This window comes from Eleutherodactylus coqui, chromosome 6 (assembly GCF_035609145.1).
Source record: "Eleutherodactylus coqui strain aEleCoq1 chromosome 6, aEleCoq1.hap1, whole genome shotgun sequence".
Classification (NCBI taxonomy): domain Eukaryota; kingdom Metazoa; phylum Chordata; class Amphibia; order Anura; family Eleutherodactylidae; genus Eleutherodactylus; species Eleutherodactylus coqui.
In genome coordinates, this window is record NC_089842.1 from 76,996,714 (window position 1) to 77,018,443 (window position 21,730).

The following is a 21,730-nucleotide window of genomic DNA, read 5'->3' on the forward strand; positions in this document are numbered from 1 at the left end:
ACGAGGCGGAGGCTGACTGACTTTGGACACTGATGAGCACAAATTCACTAGAAAAAGGCGCAGAAAAAAGTGTTTTTGCCAGAGTGGCCCTATAACGTTTGGCGCACGGTTCCATTAAATGTTTCAGACAGATGTGTATTAGTTGTATACATTAGTTATATGATGTGTATAAGTGAGCTGACGTATGTTGGTGCTGTGCTTACTCTTCAGACTGAAGGAGTCAGAGTGTCCGTCAAAGTGCTGTCTGACCAGAAGGGGCCGCCACTCCTCTTTGTGGTTCGGCAGAAGGAGGCTGTCGTGTCTTTCCAAGTACCGCTCACCCTCAGGGGTCTGTAAGTAGCCACCGTTCTTTTGATTATTTCAGTAGCCCTATACAGAATAAGGATACGTTTTGGATGTAGAAGAAATGCAGTTTATTTTCCATGCAGATTTCAGTAGTCTCATCTACGTGGAAATTGATTGCCATTTCTTCCTCCATTGAGTTTAGTGGGGAAGTCAAAATCTAATGTATTGTATATGTAGGGGAGACCGGCACAAATGCCAATGAGAACAGACAGCAGCAGGTCATACAAATGTGTCCAGCGCTGAATTAGTGCTTTCAATGTAGTTCTATTTAGAAATGGTCAAATGATCACAATCAAAGGTGTGTATTATAAATAGAAACTAGCATTTACATAAACAATCCATGTTATTCATTATGGGTTTCAGCTCTCCTTTAGGCCGCCTGCACACGAGCGGAAATCCCGCCGCGGGATTTCCCGCGGGATTTCCGCCGCTGAAAGTCTGCATAGGAGTGCATTACAATACGCACTCCTATGCAGACGGCCGCGGTTTGGCCGCGCGAAATCTCGCGCGGCAAACAAACCGCGGCATGTTCTAATTTTCTGCGGGGCACGCACTCACCTGGCCGCTGGCTCCAGTCTGCGCATGCGCCGGCTGCGCGGCAGCCGGCACATCAAAGAGCCGGGGCCGCCAGGCGCGGGTGAGTACGCGCTCGTCCCTGCAGGCTCTGGGGTCGGATCGCGCGGCGAGATTTCTCGCTGCCGGATCCGACCCGCTCGTCTGCAGGCGGCCTTAACATAGTTTTTGATGCGCTGCAGGGTGTGTTCACATGTTGCTGATTTGGTGCAGATTTTCTCTGAGTCTGGAGCAGATTTGACCCTTTTCAATTGAATTCAAATTGAAGGGGTGAAATCTACAGTAGATCTGTAACAAATCAGCCAACTAGCTTGAAAAAGACCGCGAGCGGCCGACACATAGCTGCTTTTAATCACCATGGAAGAATAAAATCTTTTTATTGAAATTTCCCCCTTTATGCTGCTGCTTCTTTTATATCTAATCCACCTTGCTCTATTAGGATGTGCTTGAGTGCTACTGGTCTCCATTTGTTTATACTAGGATCTATCATCAGTAGTTGATCGGCTGGGATATGTCGCAGTTCCAAGCCCTGGCGATTATAAGGGGGGTCGGTGCTGAGGCTTCCGCTCCGACCTCTGTATTTGGAGTGGAAGTGTCTGTGCTGACCTCCCATGTAGTGTCCGGCACTTAAAACTGCAGACCTGGCTCCATTGATTTCAGTGAGAGCCGTGCCTGCAGTTACAAGTGTCGGCCACTACACGGAGGTAGTCTTATTGTGGCTGACGGCTTGTGCCTGCTCAGTTGATCTGTCTGGCTGGGATCTTTCGCTCGGGACCCCATCAACTATTGATGCGTTATCCCGAGGATAGGTCATCAATAGTATTTTCTACAGAAAACCCCTTTAACATTGATTACGAACACATGTGCAAATAGAAGTGACTCCGGATACACTGGAGAAGCAACAGCAAGACAGCCCCCACACAGGGAATGGTTTTAAAGGTGGTGGCCAGACAATTCCTCTCTCCTTCCTGGCTGATTCTCCTCTAGTTCTGCATTTTGCTGGAGTTCTTGTCACTAGTGGTATATGAGACGCTACCTGCAGCCCATTCAGGTTGTACAAGTAGTCCTGCTCCTCCATGATGACCCATCCATACATGCCATTGCAAGGTGGTTTGCTGTGTCTACCAGCACAGTCCCAAGAGCATGGAGCAGATAGCAGAAAATAAGCTATTACTCTAAGGGCTGGACAGGGCCAAAGAAGGGCATCAACCCAACAGGAGGAACAGGAGGAGCGCTGCCTGAGCCCTTCATAATGACCTCCCGCAACCTCTGGGCTGCCTATTTCTGACCAAGCTGTCCGGCAGACTTTATTAGGGACTGACATCTTGTAGTGGGACCTCTGCTCACTGCCCAGCATGTAGCTGGATTGATATTGGCCAGGGATCACCAGAATTAGCTGTTCCGCTACTGGCGTGCTGTTCTGTTCACAGATTAAAGGAATACTTAAATCGCATATCAGATCTCAATGAACGGAAGATTCAAGTTGAAACCTTTTGCTAATACACAGTGTGTGATTTAAGTATTACCTTAACCCCTTCATGACCACGTACGTAATGGTACGTCCTGGAGCGTTGGGGTATGTATGAAGAGAGGTCGCGGGGTGACCTCTCTTCATACAGCGCGGGTGACAGCTGTTTATTACAGCTGACACCCGTGGCCAATAGCTACCATGCAGCCGATCGCGGCTATTAACCCTTTAAAGGCATTTAAATCCCCCGAACGATGTTCAGGGGTCCCGTACGGCGCCCCTGCGGTGAGATCAGGGGAGCCGTGCAGGTGTCATGGCAGCCAGGGCCTTCTGAAAGGCCCCAGGGCTGCCTTGGGAGACTGCCTATCAAGCCATCCCCGTGCTATAGCATTACGTCATTGTGCAGGAGCGATCAAAGCATCGCATATTGCAGTCCCCCAGGGGGACTTAAAGGAGATGTCCCGAGGCAGCAAGTGGGGTTATACACTTCTGTATGGCCATAATAATGCACTTTGTAATATACATTGTGCATTAATTATGAGCCATACAGAAGTTATAAAAAGTTTTTTACTTACCTGCTCCGTTGCTAGCGTCCTGGTCTCCATGGTGCCGACTAATTTTTGGCCTCCGATGGCCAAATTAGCCGCGCTTGCGCAGTCCGGGTCTTCTGCTGTTCTCTATGGGGCTCCGTGTAGCTCCGTGTAGCTCCGCCCCGTCACGTGCCGATTCCAGCCAATCAGGAGGCTGGAATCGGCAGTGGACCGCACAGAAGAGCTGCGGTCCACGAAGATAGAGGATCCCGGCGGCCATCTTCAGCGGTAAGTATTGAAGTCACCGGACCGCCGGGATTCAGGTAAGCGCTGTGCGGGTGGTTTTTTTAACCCCTGCATCGGGGTTGTCTCGCGCCGAACGGGGGGGGGGTTTAAAAAAAAAAAAAACCCATTTCGGCGCAGGACATCTCCTTTAAAAGAAAAGTACAAAAAAAAAAAATCAATAAAGTTTTATGAATTGTAAAAAAACCCTTTAAATCGCCCCCCTTTTGCCATATCTATTATTAAAAAATCTAAATCACAAAATAAAAATAGATGTTTGGTATCGCCGCGTCCGTAAAAGTCTGATCTGTCAAAGTAGTGCATTATTTACCCCGCACAGTGAACAGCGTCCGAAAAAAACACAACTTCAGTTACCCTGTATCCCAGAAAAAAAACGTAATAAAAAGCGATCAAAAAGTGATATGTATTCCGAATCGGTACTAACGTAAACTACAGGACATCCTGCAAAAATGAGCCCTTGCTGAACTACTTCGATGGAAAAATGAAAATTGTTATTGCGTGCAGAAGATGCCGGCAGAAAGTAATTGAAAAAAATTAAATGTCTTTGAAAAAAAAAGTAGTACAGTAAAAAAAACTATACAGGTTTGGTATCGTAGTAATCGCACTGACCCATAGAATAAAGATGTCATTTTTGTTGCAGTTTGTGCGCCATAGAAACAAAGCGCACTGAAAGATGGCGGAATGTCTGGGGGGTTTTTTGTTTTTTTTTTCATTTTATTCCACTTAGAATTTTTTTAGAAGGTTTTTAGTACATTATATGGTACAGTAAACGGCACCATTTAAAAATACAACTCATCCCGCAAAAAACAAGCCCTCATACAGCGACGTCGACGGATAAATAAAGGAGTTAAAACTTTTTTGAAGGGGGGAGGAAAAACCGAAAATAGAAAAAGGGGCTGTGTCATTAAGGGGTTAATGTTGTTTATTTTTTTTTTTTTTTTTTAGCATTGAATTGTCTTTTCATGTGACGTTTCATAATGTAATCACTTGTATGTGCGTTCCCTAATCTGGCACTGTGACATTTGATGTCCTGCATTATCTCTTTATGTAATTTCCTAGCTAAAAACATCACCTGGGGATTTTGTTTTGCACGCCTGCACACAAGTCAAGTATTCATCTTAGTTCTTTCTCCAGGTACCAACGTAACTACCAATATCAAGATGTCGGACGCACATTGTGCCAACCACCCACACGGGCAGAGTCTAAGACGGAGTCCTTCTTTGTGGACGTATCCACCTTGTCGGAGAACAATGCCACCTACTTCTTGCGTGTCACACACGTCGACAGCTTTGTGTTGCGGTGAGGAACCGTGTCCTGTAGGCTGCTTGGCTCATAGATCCGTATCGGGGAACTTCATGAGTGTTTTTTTTTTTTTTTCCCCTTTTGTAGGACAAAAGAACGATTCAGTTTTAATGCAACCCCTGCTCAGCCTCAGGTATAATGGGACGAGGGGACATTGATGTTTGTGTGTTTGCACTTGTCTGTTTTGTGTATGCTGTATAATGTACCTGTAAAGACCCACAAGAAGAAAGGCACTACTAAGAGCCTATTCTGTCTTTTGTTAGTGGTTTTTATTATTAATTTTTTTGTGGTTATGTGTGTGGTCTTCTCAATCGACACATTTCAACACACTTAAACTTAACATGTCAGAAAATTTGATTGGTGGTGATTTGGGTGCTGCGAGCCCCATTAATTGCTAGAATGAAGCAGCTTGAGTGCTCATCTGAGCACAGCCGCTGTTCGCTAGCTGAAGAGGGACCCATAGACTTACTACTGAGCAAGTCTTCAGTTATTGAGCGGTGGCAGTGTTCGAATGAACGCTTTAGCTGCTTATGGCCGCCTGCACACGGGCGGAAATCCCGCGGCGGGATTTCCGCCGCTCAAAGCCTGCATAGGAGTGCATTACAATACACACTCCTATGCAGACGGCCGCGGTTTGGCCGCGCGAAATGTCGCGCGGCAAACAAACCGCTGCGTGTCCTATTTTTGTGCGGGGCTCGCAGATATGTCACTCACCCGGCCGCCGGCTCCGGTCTGCGCATGCACATGAAAGAGCCGGGGCCGCCAGGCGCGGGTGAGTACACGCTAGTCTCTGCAGGCGCTCAGGTCGGGTCCCGCAGCGAGAATTCTCGCCGCCGGATCCGACCCGCTCGTCTGCAGGCGGCCTTATTCTAGCAAATGGGTGAGAGCCTTAACACTTGGATTCCACTGATCAAACTCTTGACATGTCCCTATGACTTGTAAAAGGCTTTTGGAAACCACAGTTGCACTTTGAACACTATTCAAGGTAGGATGCAGATTTTGCTGTAGGTGATGATTGAGTTCCACAAAAGATCTTCTTGGTAGAAATTAGAACCATCAGGGAACACTTACTTTAAAATAATGATTTTAAACATGTGATCCCCACTGGTGTACAATGCACCTAGTATACATTAGCACATAGGAGAATCTCACTACCTCCCTACAGAGAGGTCAACTACGGCTACAAGCAAGAGTAGATTGCCCATTTTTCAGCAAAGTGGCAAAATGTTGCAAAAATGTTTAAATTTACACCAATGTTTCTCTTTCAAAAGTTTTGATTTTCAACAGAGTTACAAGTTGAGCACAGTGTCTCCGCATCAAAGACATTCAAGGTGAAAATAGGTGCTGAAACGGCAAATTACAGTGAATGCAGACGGCCGGGTCGGATACCGCTGTGAGAATTCTTGCAGTGGGGTGCGACCCGTGCCCCTGCACTGACCCGCGGCTCGCCGCCTCCCGGCGTCTAGTCTCTGCTCTGCTATATGCGGGTGGCCACACATGCGCAGAGCCGATGCGTCAGCGTTTCTATGCGGGCCTCTGTGAGGCTCGCACAGAAATAGGACATGCCATGATTTGTTTACCGCGTGAGTTTTCACGCAGTCAAATCGCGGCTGTCTGCATAGGGTTGCATGCAATCCTATTGCCACATGGACGGGCGGAAATTCTGCAAGAATTTTTGCCTGTCTGCATTCACCCTTGAAATAAAGTGCATCTTGTAGAACTTAACTCTTGACTGATATGGGAAGAGTTAATCAGAGCGCAAAAATGGAGTTATTAATGACTAAACCATTCCAGGCAAAATAGCAGGACCCTCAACAGCAATGTGACAATTAAACTGCAGAATATAGATATGCCCGTTATACATTTGGAAGTCTCCTCCCCCATATGTTATGAGAACCTGGAAATTTGTAGTTTTCCTCAGACTTAAGCCACATTCACATGAGCATGAAACTTGCACGTAGCAAGACGCATGACACTCTCATGAATATGAACTCTTCTTTTGAATGGAGTCATAGGCGTGAGCGATGTTTTCCCTCACCGCATTGCTGCAAGTTTTTTTGTTTTTTTTTGTGTGTGTGTTCCTCGCACACATCGCCCATTGTTTTCAGTGGGACAGTCAAAAAAAATTGCATGCCGTGCGACAGGCATATGAATGTGATGTGAGAAACCCTTGCCAATCCTCTGATGTGCGTGAAACATGCGCCGGAGGATAAGATTTTCCCAGAAGGGATGCAAGACTTTTTTTAAGGGTAAAACGTACCAGCAAGAAACTGTACCCGATATTACGGTCGCTTCTGTGAATGTAGCATCAGGGCCAGAAGTTGAAATTGCCAAGCACAGAAGGCAATGTGTCAACAGACAATAACCTGCTGTATAAATCAAGTATTTGATAAATGTTTGTTTTTATCAATTCTTGGTGCTTTTTTACCTTTTTTGATGTCCTGATCTAGATGTTTAAAAATCCTTATATCTGATATTTTTCACACTGCCCATTAGGCTTAACAGTCTGACTTTTCCTGTTCTGTAGAGAGACATTTTCCTCGTCACAAGTGGGATTACAATGAAAGGTTCTGATACCCGTAGGAATATAAAGGATAATCTTCCCATGTAAACGCGGGCAGCAGCTGATGGAGAATTGTTCAGTTGTTTAGTTTCTGCAGTGTAAACAGCGATCGCTTACTTTTGAGTGACTGTTTACTGTGAATGGAGGTGGGTGAGTGGCGAACGCTCCCCGGCCGCTCCACCTACATTCTGGCAGCGCTGTGAGCGATGCCAGCGATACTTGCTTCTGTGTAACCGTGCAGGAGCGGGCATCACTGGGCCTAGATGTGGGTCATTGTTTGCCCGACAGCTTGTCCCATGTAAAAGGATCGTAACTCCCATATGGAGATAACACAGGATACCCCCTTCACAATAGGCAAGATGGCCACCCTCCTAGTCACGTACAGAAAATGGAATAAAAAAATCCACAATGGGAAAATGGAAAATGTTTGACTGTCTGGTTTTCACTAGTAAAAAAATAAAGTAGTTGATAAATTCCCTTTAATGTACATTTCTTTCTTCTTTTCTGGTAAATTTTACCAGTTTCAGTTTTTCAGTTAAACCCACAGACCAATGATTTACAAGTATATTTACTAAAGGAACATCGCCTCCTATGACCAGGATGGAGAGGCACTCTGTAAGAGCTGCTCCCTTTCTGGAAGACTCGGGTAGTCTTTATACACCATTACATAGATGGCTACTGTCGAATAGTATATTTCCACTGCTGTGGGGATGCTTGGTTGGCTCGTGCTTCCCTTTCCAAAATGCGTGAGACCAGTACTGCTAAACTGATAACCATGGCGGACACCTCACTCTGGCGATAAAATTGTGAGAGTGTCGATAAACTACGTAGCCAAATTCTTAAATTTGTATGGAAAGGAGGATCCAAGAGACTAAGCTACAAAAGTCTAACCAAGCAAAAAGTGAAGGGGGGGGCGGGACTCCCAGACCTGCGTCTATATCACAAGGCGACAATCGGCACCCTCATATTAGACCTCTTTCACCATAGATCTGACAAACAGTGGGTGCAAATAGAGAAAGATGGTAATGACATTGAGACGAGGGGGGTGTTCTGGGTCCCCGGCCTGAGGACACAAGAGAAATCGACGATCTCGTTCCTAATGAACTCCCTCCTGGGGGCCTGGAGGGGGGGGTGTGACGTGTCGATTCCAGGGCCTCTCACACCACTGGCCGGCAACCCACAACTCCCAGCAACACTGCACACACGCAACCTGAGGTTCATGCCACCTGGCGTGGAGGCAAGGATAGGGGAGGTGCTGGAGTCGGGAAGGCTGCGGGATATGGCAGATATCAGAGGAGCAGTGCACTCTCCCCCGGGCTCATGGATGCAATTTCTCCAGATCCGTAGTTACTTGGAGAAAATAAGACCTGCTGGGGGCTGGACAGCGAACCTCACCCCCTTTGAGAAGTTATGTTGCGCTTCAGAAACGCCCAGACACAGTCTCATTGCTATATAACCAATTACTAGACGAAAAACTAGGCGACCATCGCCCCAGGTGGGTGGGGGCATGGGAGGAAGCGCTAGGCCGGCCGGTGTCGGGAGAGCTCTGGTCTAGGGCCTTTCAGCTCACACATAAGATGTCTATTGCGAGCAGAATACAGGAGCTTAATTTCAAAATTCTATCCAGATGGTACATGACCCCAGAAAGATTACATACCATCTTTCCAGCAACCTCGAGCATCTGCTGGCGCTGCAAAGCGGAGACTGGCTCGATGCTTCACATTTGGTGGGAATGCCCCATGGTAGCGCCCATCTGGCACCAAATGAAAAACCTGTACGAGAGTACGTGCAGGGAGACTCTGGATTTGACACCGGAGCTGGCGCTTTTGTCAATTGCCCCCAACACCCTGTCCCTCAAAAAAGGCCTCTTAAAGTTCTTCCTGTTGGCAACCCGTCTATCAATCCCTAGGTTCTGGAAGCAGGACAGGGAGGTGCCCAGGCATGTGTGGGTGGGGGCAATGGATGAAATGGCCCGGATGGAGAGACTGAGGCTAACCGATGACCCCCAGGGTCACGATAATTTCTATAAGACCTGGGCATTGTGGATAGATATTCGGGAGACACCCTTATTCACCAGATGGCTGCAAACAGGGTCTTGCATATAGAACCAAACGATCAAGGTTGGCCTCTATACCACCGAACCCAATACCTGGATTTCCCGCTCTTCCCTCCCTCCCTGGTCCCAAACCCCTGTCTTTGTATATGTCACTGTTTGCGAGATGACAAATTTCAAGCAAAACGCATCTCTGTTTGATTGGAAATTTATGGCAATAATATTCATGGAGCCATGAGTGCTCTGCTTAGGTTCAATATCATTTACGCGTTAATGTAACTGTTTCGCCTTAATGTTAAAATTCAATAAAAATTTATTAAACAAAAAAAAAAATTGTGAGAGTGAGGGAAAACACAGAATTATGAAACCTATGATTTTCTAAGGTTTCCTTCACATTTGCAATGTTTTTTACTCATGTAATGTTGCGAGAAAAAAACATTTGCAAACTGTCCTATCTTTCTGCGTTACTTTTTTTTTTTTTTTATCATCCCCCATGTTTCCCCACGGAGCCTCCTTTTTATCACATTGCATGAACTGTCAATTTTCGTGCTATGCGTTTTTAACATTAGAAAGCCTTATTGACTTTCGTGTGAGAAAATCCCAGTTCCTTGTAACATCTGTAGGCTCTGATAGACCAAGGTCTCCCGTACAGAAAGTAGTTGCCCATTCTGTACTGCCATCTTTTTAACTCGTTAAAGGGCTTGTGCCAACTTGCACAACCTCTCTAAAATGTAGGACTTGGGACAAACGTGATCGCTCTAGGAATGAACTGTTTATTCCAGGGAAATCTACGGCCAGCCACATACTTCTTCTGCATTTAACTGACTGTCCTAAAGTATCAGGAGGGTACAAGGTCCGCCCAAATAGGCACCGCTCTTACAGAACTGCTCTTCAATCAGGGTTATAAAGGGGAATCCTGAGAGGCGTCCCTACTCTGTGAACAAGGTTTGTGCTCTTGGCATGACCACTTTAAGGCCAAGTCATTTGGCATGTAACCGAATAGACATGCCAGCCTTACTGTAGAACTAGATTATGATACAATGTAAACAGGACCTGTCCTCAAGTCAGCGGGACCCGCTACATAGCTTTGCAGCTGCGGCCATACTGACTCCAGCTATGCCTTCTATTCCTCCACTACTCCCATTCCCCCCCTATAGAACTGTTCTTGATTATGGTGAGCTAGTGTCAGGTGGGTGGTCCCCACTGTGAATGGGTGATGTCAGACCTGATTGTAGGCTATTAGTAGGAACTCCCACCTGTTATATTCACACTGAAACAAAGAGCAGCACTATGGGGGATTGGGATGCAAATTGTTGGGAGTAATCAGTGTTGTGGGCCCACAACTTTTTGTTTTTGTTTTGTTTTTTTTCTTTTTAGCAATTTGATTTATTGGTTTTGGCCAAAAAGATCCACGTTTGCCTCAGTTAAGTACAGGAATCAGATTTTTATTTTTTTTTTATTTTTTATTTTTTTTAATTTCTAGTTCAAACTGCACAATAAAACTAAGGAGGCAGTAAAGTTAGTCAATAGATCCTGAAATCGTAAAATCCATGGGGCTTGTTAGATTGCCTCTGTGCCCTTTGTGCTGGGTTAAGAAGATAATAAAAGGACTTGATTCTGACACGGCGTTGACACTTTAGACTGTGACTGACTGCTACAATCGTCACTCCAAAAACATTCCAGCAGAACGATTTATTACCCAACCAGTATCCTGATGACAAGTGATGATGGCGTCAGGCACCATGTCAGGTGTAATGCGCTGTTTTTACTTTGTTCTTGTACCAGTACGCTGATCTCTGACCTGCTTCTTGGGTTTTTACTAGCTGACACTTTTCTCCACATCAGTAAATGACTACAGATTTACGTGGTAGAGTCATACAGCCTTTTAGACTTTGCTCTCTAAATCTCGGATTCTGTTTGTAAACCAAAAACCTTTACAAATAGATTTTATTCGTACTTTGTGTCTCTAGGACACGGCACTTTACTTTACAGCTTGTGATAATTACTGATGCATGCTGAACAATGCACTCGGCTAAAGGTGATGACTTATTAGACAGTAGTTCTTAAGACCCATTTACATGCAATGATTGTCACTTAAAATTTGCTAAATCGGACGAAAGTGCGCGATAATCGGTATATTGAAAAAGTTTGATACTGTGTTAGCCAGTAGAGCAAAGTGTGATTGTTCCCAGCAAGAGAAACCAAGTAATCTTGTAGATATGATACCTTTTAATGGCTAACAAAAATACATGATGTAATAGCAAGCTTATGAACCTACTTAGGGTTCTTCCTCAGGCAAAATGAAATGGATCCGAAGAGACATACGTATACATAATACACATACATATGACAAGGCGCAGGCATGGATGTCATGATTTTTTTTATTTATTTTTTTTAAATTTGCACTTATACAAAAAAATAAAATACCAGCACAGGAGGAGTAGAGAAATATTTCAATAGTCCACTGATAAAGATTTGAAGGTTTTATGGTCTTTGAATTACAGTTAGGGGGTCACCCGGCTAGAGTGTGTTATCTGTGCTATAGATTTCTCATACTTACCATTCATGCATGAATCCTCTTGAAGAATTTAGGCCTCTAAGTACAAATTTATAACAACTTTTGATACTTTCAACAAATTCTTCTATGGCTTTGTGATTTGAAATTGCCTTTTAATTTGGTGACTTTCACATAGCACAGATAACACTCTGGCCTGGTGACCCCCCCCCCCCCCCTAAGTCTAATTTAGAGACCATAAATGGCCCACTGATAAGGGAAATATTTTAAGTATTTATTTCTCTACTCCTCCTGTCTTTGTTTGTTTTTAGTACAGTTTAAGTAGTTTGTCTGGAGAAGTGCTTGATAGAGATGAGCGAGCACCAAAATGCTCGGGTGCTCGTTACTCGGGACGAAATTTTCGCGATGCTCGAGGGTTCATTTCGAGTAACGAACCCCTTTGAAGTCAATGGGCGACCCGAGCGATTTTTGTATATCGCCGATGCTCGCTAAGGTTTTCATTTGTGAAAATCGGGGCAATTCAAGAAAGTGATGGGAACGACACAGCAACGGATAGGGCAGGTGAGGGGCTACATGTTGGGCTGCATCTCAAGTTCCCAGATCCCACTATTAAGCCACAATAGCGGCAAGAGTGGGGCCCCCCCTTCCCAACAACTTTTACTTCTGTAAAGCCCTCATTAGCAATGCATACCTTAGCTAAGCACCACACTACCTCCAACAAAGCACAATCACTGCCTACATGACACTCCGCTGCCACTTCTCCTGGGTTACATGCTGCCCAACCCCCCCCGCACGACGCAGTGTCCACAGCGCACACCAAAGTGTCCCTGCACAGCCTTCAGCTGCACTCATGCCACACCACCCTCATGTCTATTTAGAAGTGCTTCTGCCATGAAGAGGAACTGCATGCACACACTGCAGAGGGTTGGCACGGCTAGGCAGCGACCCTCTTTAAAAGGGGCGGGGCGATAGTCCACAATGCTGTACAGAAGCAATGAGAAATATAATCCTGTGCCACCGCCATCAGGAGCTGCACACGTGGGCATAGCAATGGGGAACCTATGTGCCACACACTATTCATTCTGTCAAGGTGTCTGCCCGCCCCAGTCAGACCGCGTTTTTTTATAAATGGTCACAGGCAGGTACAACTTCGCAATGGGAATTCCGTGTGCACCCACAGCATGGGTGGCTCCCTGGAACCCACCGGCTGTACATAAATGTATCCCATTGCAGTGCCCATCACAGCTGAGGTAACGTCCGATTAAATGCAGGTGGGCTTCGGCCCACACTGCATGCCCCAGTCAGACTGGGGTTCTTTAGAAGTGGACACATGCAGTTACAAATCCCTGTGGACCCACAGCATGGGTGGCTCCCTGGAACCCACCGGTGGTACATATCCCATATCCCATTGCAGTGCCCAGCACAGCTGATGTAACGTCAGCTTTATTGCAGGTGGGCAAAAAATAATTGGATTACACTGTAGGCGAGGGCCCCAAAAAATTGGTGTACCAACAGTACTATTGTACGTCAGAAAAATTGCCCATGCCCAACCAAGAGGGCAGGTGAAACCCATTAATCGCTTTGGTTAATGTGGCTTAATTTGTAACTAGGCCTGGAGGCAGCCCAGTTAAAATAAAAATTGGTTCAGGTGCAAGTTTCAACGTTTTAATGAGCATTGAAACGTATAAAAATTGTTTACAAAAATTATATGAGTGAGCCTTGTGGGCCTAAGAAAAATTGCCCGTTCGGCGTGATTATGTGAGGTTTCAGGAGGAGGAGCAGGAGGAGGAGGAATATTATACACAGATTGATGAAGCTAAAAGTTCCACGTTTTTGATGGTGATAGAGAACGATGCTTCCATCCGCGGGTGCAGCCTACGTATTGTTTAGGTATCGCTGCTGTCTGCTGGTGGAGAAGAGAAGTCTGGGGAAATCCAGGCTTTATTCATCTTGATGAGTGTAAGCCTATCGGCACTGTCGGTTGACAGGCGGGTACGCTTATCTGTGATGATTCCCCCAGCCGCACTAAACACCCTCTCTGACAAGACGCTAGCCGCAGGACAAGCAAGCACCTCCAGGGCATACAGCGCGAGTTCAGGCCACGTGTCCAGCTTCGACACCCAGTAGTTGTAGGTGGCAGAGGCGTCACGGAGGACGGTCGTGCGATCGGCTACGTACTCCCTCACCATCCTTTTACAGTGCTCCCGCCGACTCAGCCTTGACTGGGGAGCGGTGACACAGTCTTGCTGGGGAGCCAGAAAGCTGTCAAAGGCCTTAGAGAGTGTTCCCCTGCCTGTGCTGTACACGCTGCCTGATCTCTGCGCCACCCCTGCTACCTGGCCCTCGGAACTGCGCCTTCGGCCACTAGCGCTGTCGGATGGGAATTTTACCATCAGTTTGTCCGCCAGGGTCCTGTGGTATAGCATCACTCTCGAACCCCTTTCCTCTTCGGGTATGAGAGTGGAAAGGTTCTCCTTATACCGTGGGTCGAGCAGTGTGTACACCCAGTAATCCGTAGTGGCCAGAATGCGTTTAACGCGAGGGTCACGAGAAAGGCATCCTAACATGAAGTCAGCCATGTGTGCCAGGGTACCTGTACGCAACACATGGCTGTCCTCACTAGGAAGATCACTTTCAGGATCCTCCTCCTCCTCAGGCCATACACGCTGAAAGGATGACAGGCAAGCAGCATGGGTACCCTCAGCAGTGGGCCAAGCTGTCTCTTCCCCCTCCTCCTCATCCTCCTCATGCTCCTCCTCCTCCTCAACGCGCTGAGATATAGACAGGAGGGTGCTCTGACTATCCAGCGACATACTGTCTTCCCCCCGCCTCTGTTTCCGAGCGCAAAGCGTCTGCCTTTATGCTTTGCAGGTAACTTCTCAAGAGGCATAGCAGAGGAATGGTGACGCTAATGATTGCAGCATCACCGCTCACCATCTGGGTAGACTCCTCAAAGTTTCCAAGGACCTGGCAGATGTCTGCCAACCAGGCCCACTCTTCTGTAAAGAATTGAGGAGGCTGACTCCCACTGCGCCGCCCATGTTGGAGTTGGTATTCCACTATAGCTCTATGCTGCTCATAGAGCCTGGCCAACATGTGGAGCGTAGAGTTCCACCGTGTGGGCACGTCGCACAGCAGTCGGTGCACTGGCAGATTAAACCGATGTTGCAGGGTGGCAGCGTCCGTGTGGGACTTGCGGAAATGTGCGCAGAGCCGGCGCACCTTTACGAGCAGGTCTGACAAGAGTGGGTAGCTTTTCAGAAAGCGCTGAACCACCAAATTAAAGACGTGGGCCAGGCATGGCACGTGCGTGAGGCTGCCGAGCTGCAGAGCCGCCACCAGGTTACGGCTGTTTTCACACACGACCATGCCTGGTTGGAGGCTCAGCGGCGCAAGCCAGCGGTCGGTCTGCTCTGTCAGACCCTGCAGCAGTTCGTGGGCCGTGTGCCTCCTATCTCCTAAGCTGAGTAGTTTCAGCACGGCCTGCTGACGCTTGCCCACCGCTGTGCTGCCACGCCGCGTTACACCGACTGCTGGCGACGTGCTGCTGACACATCTTGATTGCGAGACAGAGGTTGCGTAGGAGGAGGAGGGTGGTTTAGTGGAGGAAGCATACACCGCCGCAGATACCACCACCGAGCTGGGGCCCGCAATTCTGGGGGTGGGTAGGACGTGAGCGGTCCCAGGCTCTGACTCTGTCCCAGCCTCCACTAAATTCACCCAATGTGCCGTCAGGGAGATATAGTGGCCCTGCCCGCCTGTGCTTGTCCACGTGTCCGTTGTTAACTGGACCTTGGCAGTAACCGCGTTGGTGAGGGCGCGTACAATGTTGTGGGAGACGTGGTCGTGCAGGGCTGGGACGGCACATCGGGAAAAGTAGTGGCAACTGGGAACTGAGTAGCGCGGGGCCGCCGCCGCCATCATGCCTTTGAAAGCCTCCGTTTCCACAACCCTATATGGCAGCATCTCCAGGCTGATAAATTTGGCAATGTGCACGTTTAACGCTTGAGCGTGCGGGTGCGTGGCGGCGTACTTGCGCTTGCGCTCCAACACTTGCGCTAGCGACGGCTGGACGGTGCGCTGAGAGACATTGGTGGATGGGGCCGAGCACAGCGGAGGTGAGGGTGTGGGTGCAGGCCAGGAGACGGTAGTGCCTGTGTCCTGAGAGGGGGGTTGAATCTCAGTGGCAGGTTGGGGCACAGGGGGGGAGGCAGCAGTGCAAACCGGAGGCTGTGAACGGCCTTCGTCCCACCGTGTGGGGTGCTTCGCCATCATATGCCTGCGCATGCTGGTGGTGGTGGCTCCCCGGCTGATCTTGGCGCGACAAAGGTTGCACACCACTGTTCGTCGGTCGTCTGCACTCTCAGTGAAAAACTGCCAGACCTTTGAGCACCTTGGCTTCTGCAGGGTGGCATGGCGCGAGGGGGCGCTTTGGGAAACAGTTGGTGGATTATTCGGTCTGGCCCTGCCTCTACCCCTGGCCACCGCACTGGCTCTTCCAACCTGCCCTGCTGCTGCACTTGCCTCCTCCTCTGAAGACCTGTCCTCAGTAGGCGTAGCAAAGCAGGTGGGGTCAGTCACCTCATCGTCCTGCTGCTCTTCCTCCGAATCCTCTGTGCGCTCCTCCCTCGGACTTACTCCAATTACTACTACCTGAGTGATAGACAACTGTCTCATCGTCATCGTCCTCCTCACCCACTGAAAGCTCTTGAGACAGTTGCCGGAAGTCCCCAGCCTCATCCCCCAGACCCCGGGAACTTTCCAAAGGTTGGGCATCGGTCACGACAAACTCCTCCAGTGGGAGAGGAACCATTGCTGCCCAATCTTGGCAGGGGCCCGAGAACCGTTCCTGGGAGTCTGCTTGCTCCTCAGAATGTGTCATTGTAATGGAGTGAGGAGGCTGGGAGGAAGGAGGAGCAGCAGCCAGAGGATTCAGAGTTGCAGCACTGGACGGCGCAGAATTCTGGGTGGTCAATAGATTGCTGGATGCACTTTCTGCCATCCACGACAGGACCTGCTCACACTGCTCATTTTCTAATAAAGGTCTACCGCGTGGACCCATTAATTGTGAGATGAATGTGGGGACGCCAGAAACGTGCGCCTCTCCTAATCCCGCAGCAGTCGGCTGCGATACACCTGGATCAGGAGCTCGGCCTGTGCCCACACCCTGACTTGGGCCTCCGCGTCCTCGCCCGCGTCCACGTCCTCTAGGCCTATCGCTACCCCTCAGCATGCTGTATTACCAGTAGTGCAGAAACAGAACGCTGTAATTAAATGTGCCGCTTATTGGCCTGTGGTTGGAGGCTGACTTTCCTTACGGAACGCACAGCAGAGCCAGGAAACAATTTTGCGCACGTAGTGAGACGTAGGTGCGTATGACTGAGCTAGTGTAATTCACAGCGCAGAAGCAGTCAAGTAGCCAAAAGCCAGTAGTAGGCCTTAAGTATTTTGCTTCTATTTTTTTTAAATGCTGAGCTGATACAGCAGACAGATACTGTAGGCAGCGTATAATATTATGTATACCCTTTCCCTCTGGCGGGATGACGGCGATCATGTAACAGACAGCAGATCCAGGAAACAATTTTGCGCAAGCCTGCTGTAACGCTTAGCTGCGTATTAATTAGGACTACTACCCCTAGCAGACACGCAGTAAACTGAAGACGGTCACAGGCAGCCCAAATATAGTATTTTTCCCCAATTTTTTGGAAAAAGCCCACTGCCTATATAGCCTGAATATCTCTATCTCTTTCCCTGCCTCACCAGTACTGGCCCTATACTCTGTACAATGACTGCAGACTGAGGACGCAATGCTCTGCACGCCCGATATACAAAAAAAAAAATTGTGCAACACTGCTAAAAGCAGCCTCAACAGTACTGCACACGGTCAGATGTGGCCCTAGGAAGGACCGTTGGGGTTCTTGAAGCCTACACTAACTCCTAACACTCTCCCTATAGCAGCTCCGGCACCAGCAGCACTGTCCCTGATCTTTGTCAGAATGCATCTGTGGCGAGCCGCGGGAGGGGCCGATTTATATACTCGGGTGACACCTGATCTCGCCAGCCACTCACTGCAGGGGGGTGGTATAGGGCTTGAACGTCGCAGGGGGAAGTTGCAATGCCTTCCCTGTCTTTCTATTGGCCAGAAAAGCGCGCTAACGTCTCAGAGATGAAAGTGAAAGTAACTCGAACATCGCGTGGTGCTCGTTACGAGTAACGAGCATCTCGAACACGCTAATACTCGAACGAGTATCAAGCTCGGACGAGTACGTTCGCTCATCTCTAGTGCTGGACTATTCAAGGGGTTTTCTGAGATTTTACTTTCATGGCTTATATAGCTCATCAAGCACAGCCATACTTGTGTGGACCTGGTTTTGCATAGTACTAGAGTGAAACAGCTGCAGTGTTCTAGCAAGACCTGCTCCCCTGCTATCCTTCTGATTTGAAATAACCAATATAAGCGGCACTCTTCATGTATATAGTAGATGTGGGAGGTGCAGAGTAACCAGAGCCTGGCATCTGCAGGTTCATTACTCTTGTATGGACGTTTGTGCCAGCAAGCGCAAAAATTAAAATATCTCTTTATTCCTCTATTGGAACATTTCAACCATGATGCTCTCTGTCAAGCTTAAAGGCCATATACTCTCCGGTAACTTGCCTAGGCCAGGATTTTAAATAGCATTTTGGGTAATTCACGTTGATGCCTAATCCTTAGAAGGAGCTATCAGTGATCAGTTGGTTGGGGGACTCCTTTCTCAGACCCCAACCAATCAGGATGAATTTTTGTGACCGCATCTCTAGTGCACAAACTATCTTTGGCCAGGCTCACGCGACCGGATGTTAATACGCCGTGTAAAATCCGCAGTTTTACTGGCGCAGGGAACTACATATCGTGTTTTTGTGTGTGTATGCTGCGCAAGAACAGTGTATTTTACGCACACTGTCATGCACTGGCTTGCTGGTTTCCTTTTTTTTTTTTTTCCGTCATGTTTCCTAGTAACATGCTTAAAAAAAGCCATACATATGCAATGTCATTGTGTATGTACTGCGTTCTGAACGCACCTATTGAAAACAATAGAGCTGTACACACGTAATACGTGGTAAAATAGGACGTGCATTCTTTTTTCTTTTCTTTTTTCTTTCTGCCTATACTGTACGCAATAAATATACGTAAGTGTGAATGGAACAGTGAAAATCAATGTACTTTAATTGACAGCTTTCACAGTGTATTATACGTACTCGATTCAAATGCATTCGTGTGAAGCCCGGCCTAAAGATGTGAAATCCTCCATGTCTGTAAGCCTTCGTGAAGCATGTTGGTTTAGTGTGTTATATTACAAGCTCATGCATTTAAGACTTGTGTTCTGTTTACACACCATTTTCTTGTCTATTTGCAGTATTTTAAGTACGCTTTTCCTCCGGAGGTAGACTCGGTGATTGTTAAGGTCACTTCTCCGTCTGCATTTCCTTGCTCTGTCATGTCGATACAGGATATTCAGGTATGTACCCTACAGTAGTGTTCATAAATGTCCTCAAATCTGTATTAGGATATTGCTGAATACCTGGTTTGTATTTTGTAAGAATCTGGGTTCCCAGAGTTTTGGCTAGGGAGGTACCCATGTGAAAAGTCCAAGAAGATTTATCGTAGGATGTGCAGCTGCGACCTTCACAGGATTAGAAAAAGCTGCATGTTCTTAAAGGGGTTGTCTCGCGAAAGCAAGTGGGGTTCAGCACTTCTGTATGGCCATATTAATGCACTTTGTAATATACATCGTGCATTAAATATGAGCCATACAGAAGTTATTCACTTACCTTCCCTGCGCTGGCGTCCCCGTCGCCATGGCTCCGTCTAACTTCAGCGTCTAATCGCCCGATTAGACGCGCTTGCGCAGAAGGGTCTTCTGCCTTCGGCTCGGCAGCAGTGGCGTCCTGGCTCCGCCCCCTTCTACGCATCATCGCGTAGCTCCGCCCCGTCACGTGTGCCGATTCCAGCCAATCAGGAGGCTGGAATCGGCACGCGTCATGGGGCGGAGCTACGCGATGACGCGTAGAAGGGGGCGAAGCCAGGACGCCACTGCTGCCGAGCCGAAGGCAGAAGACCCTTCTGCGCAAGCGCGTCTAATCGGGCGATTAGACGCTGAAGTTAGACGGAGCCATGGCGACGGGGACGCCAGCGCAGGGAAGGTAAGTGAATAACTTCTGTATGGTTCATATTTAATGCACGATGTATATTACAAAGTGCATTAATATGGCCATACAGAAGTGCTGAACCCCACTTGCTTTCGCGAGACAACCCCTTTAAGGCTTTGATATTATTGTTTGCAAAGTTGGTCAGTAAGTTACAATGTAGCTGCAAGAATTCATATCCTGCTTTTTCTCTTTTCAGTGCCCGGTATATGACCTCGATAATAATGTTGCATTTATCGGCATGTATCAAACTATGACCAAGCAAGCGGCAATCACAGTTCAGGTAAACTTTCTTTCCCGCTATGCATTCTGTCAGGACATGTTCCAAAAGCTGATTCTTCACATTGATTCCAATGTGGTTCCGCACTTTGTGTGCTTTTAATTTCACCTCCTGTGGTTGTGATTCCACGCTGAAACTTTAAATTAAAAATGTTACATTTGCATGTTCGTTCTTGCCACCAAAACTCTTGGTGATCCCTGTCAGAAATCTCTTATTGAATTTTTGGTTAATTTCACGCGCAGATCTGCGGCATGTCAAAACTGCAAATCTGGGTGCTGAATATAGCATTTAAATGGCTTGATGGAGGGGGGGGAACTTTCTCAATTTTCTGAACGCCACCACTCTACCCCTACCAGCGATGGATCACAGGTTGTCGTGGCAGCCTGAAACCTTGTGAAGACTTCTAGGCCTGAAATGAGTTTCAGTGCATTTTAGAATGGCTGCGCTGAAGTTACAATATACTGCAATGCTGATGTATTGCAGTATATTGTACAGGCAATTAGAAGACTTCCCTACGGGGACTTGACTTGAACCAATTTTTTTCCACTTTTTTTTTCAATTTATTATCACTACATCTGTATAATTTCTGATCTATCAAAATATCACATTTATCCAAGATGGTGAATGCCATAAAAAAAATACATACCGGTAATTCCAGAGTTGTTTTTAGTTATACCATCTCCAATAAAAAAAATTGAATTAAGTGATCAAAAAGTTATATCTACCTCAAAATAATACCATATACTATATAAGTTTGGCGTTGCCGTGACTGTACTGTCCCACAAAATGCTAGTGCCATTTTTGCCGCACGTGTACACCCTAACCTCCCCGATGGGGTGCAGTCTTTTGTTTGTTCAGTACATTATATGGTACAATTTTTGACAAGTAGAAGTCGTCTTTTAATAACAATCCCTTACATGGCCATATCACGGGGAGGAGAAGAAAACAAAAACCTAATGTCTGTTTCCTTAGCGTTTAAAGAGCCATTTTATAACATTCTTACCTTTTTAATTTAACAGATGATTATGTACCTTTATTTTATGAAATGTATCTATTTTTTTTTTTCTTTATCATCCTACATGTTAATTAACTGCACCTTCTCCGATCAGATCCATAGACTACTTATCGTGAGCGAGCTGTTTCATGAAATTATTGCTGGCATTAGGGCAGGCTCACATAAGCGTAATTTAACAGCGTATTTTGCTGTGATGTACACGCACGTAATACACAGTGAATGAAGTCCGTGAAATTACATAGATTTTCATTGATCCATTCACACTTGGGTATAATACACGATAAAAAATCCTGGGGAAGTTGAGCCACCCCTACAGACGTTAGACAGTCGTCTGCCCCTGCTGGGGTCGGCGCGTTTGGCTGATTAAAGTCTGTTTATGTGGACCCTAGTCTTTATTCCTCTTCTCTTTTTTTTTTTTTTTTTCTTCCATTGACGAGCCTCCCCTCCCCCTCCCGCTCTTGATTTCTTCTGTAAATTCCAGAGAAAGGACTTCAGCAAAGGTGGTTTCTATGTTGTGGTTGTTGTGAAGACTGAAGATGAGGCTTGTGGCGGCGGGCTGCCTTATTATCCATTAAATCCAGGTAAGCTTCTCCCTTACT

At 47.1% G+C, this 21,730-nt stretch overlaps 1 protein-coding gene across 5 annotated transcripts in view; it reads left to right on the forward strand.

Annotated features, from left to right (window-relative positions):
* The window catches only part of SIDT2 (SID1 transmembrane family member 2), a 61,307-nt gene that overhangs the window by 8,901 nt on the left and 30,676 nt on the right, over positions 1-21,730 (forward strand). For all 5 annotated transcript variants that reach the window (XM_066606999.1, XM_066607001.1, XM_066607003.1 and 2 more), the window contains 6 exons: positions 211-332; positions 4,354-4,518; positions 4,609-4,654; positions 19,047-19,148; positions 20,036-20,119; positions 21,613-21,712. In XM_066606999.1, the coding sequence (XP_066463096.1) occupies positions 211-332; positions 4,354-4,518; positions 4,609-4,654; positions 19,047-19,148; positions 20,036-20,119; positions 21,613-21,712 (619 nt within the window). The remainder of the gene's footprint in view (positions 1-210; positions 333-4,353; positions 4,519-4,608; positions 4,655-19,046; positions 19,149-20,035; positions 20,120-21,612; positions 21,713-21,730) is intronic.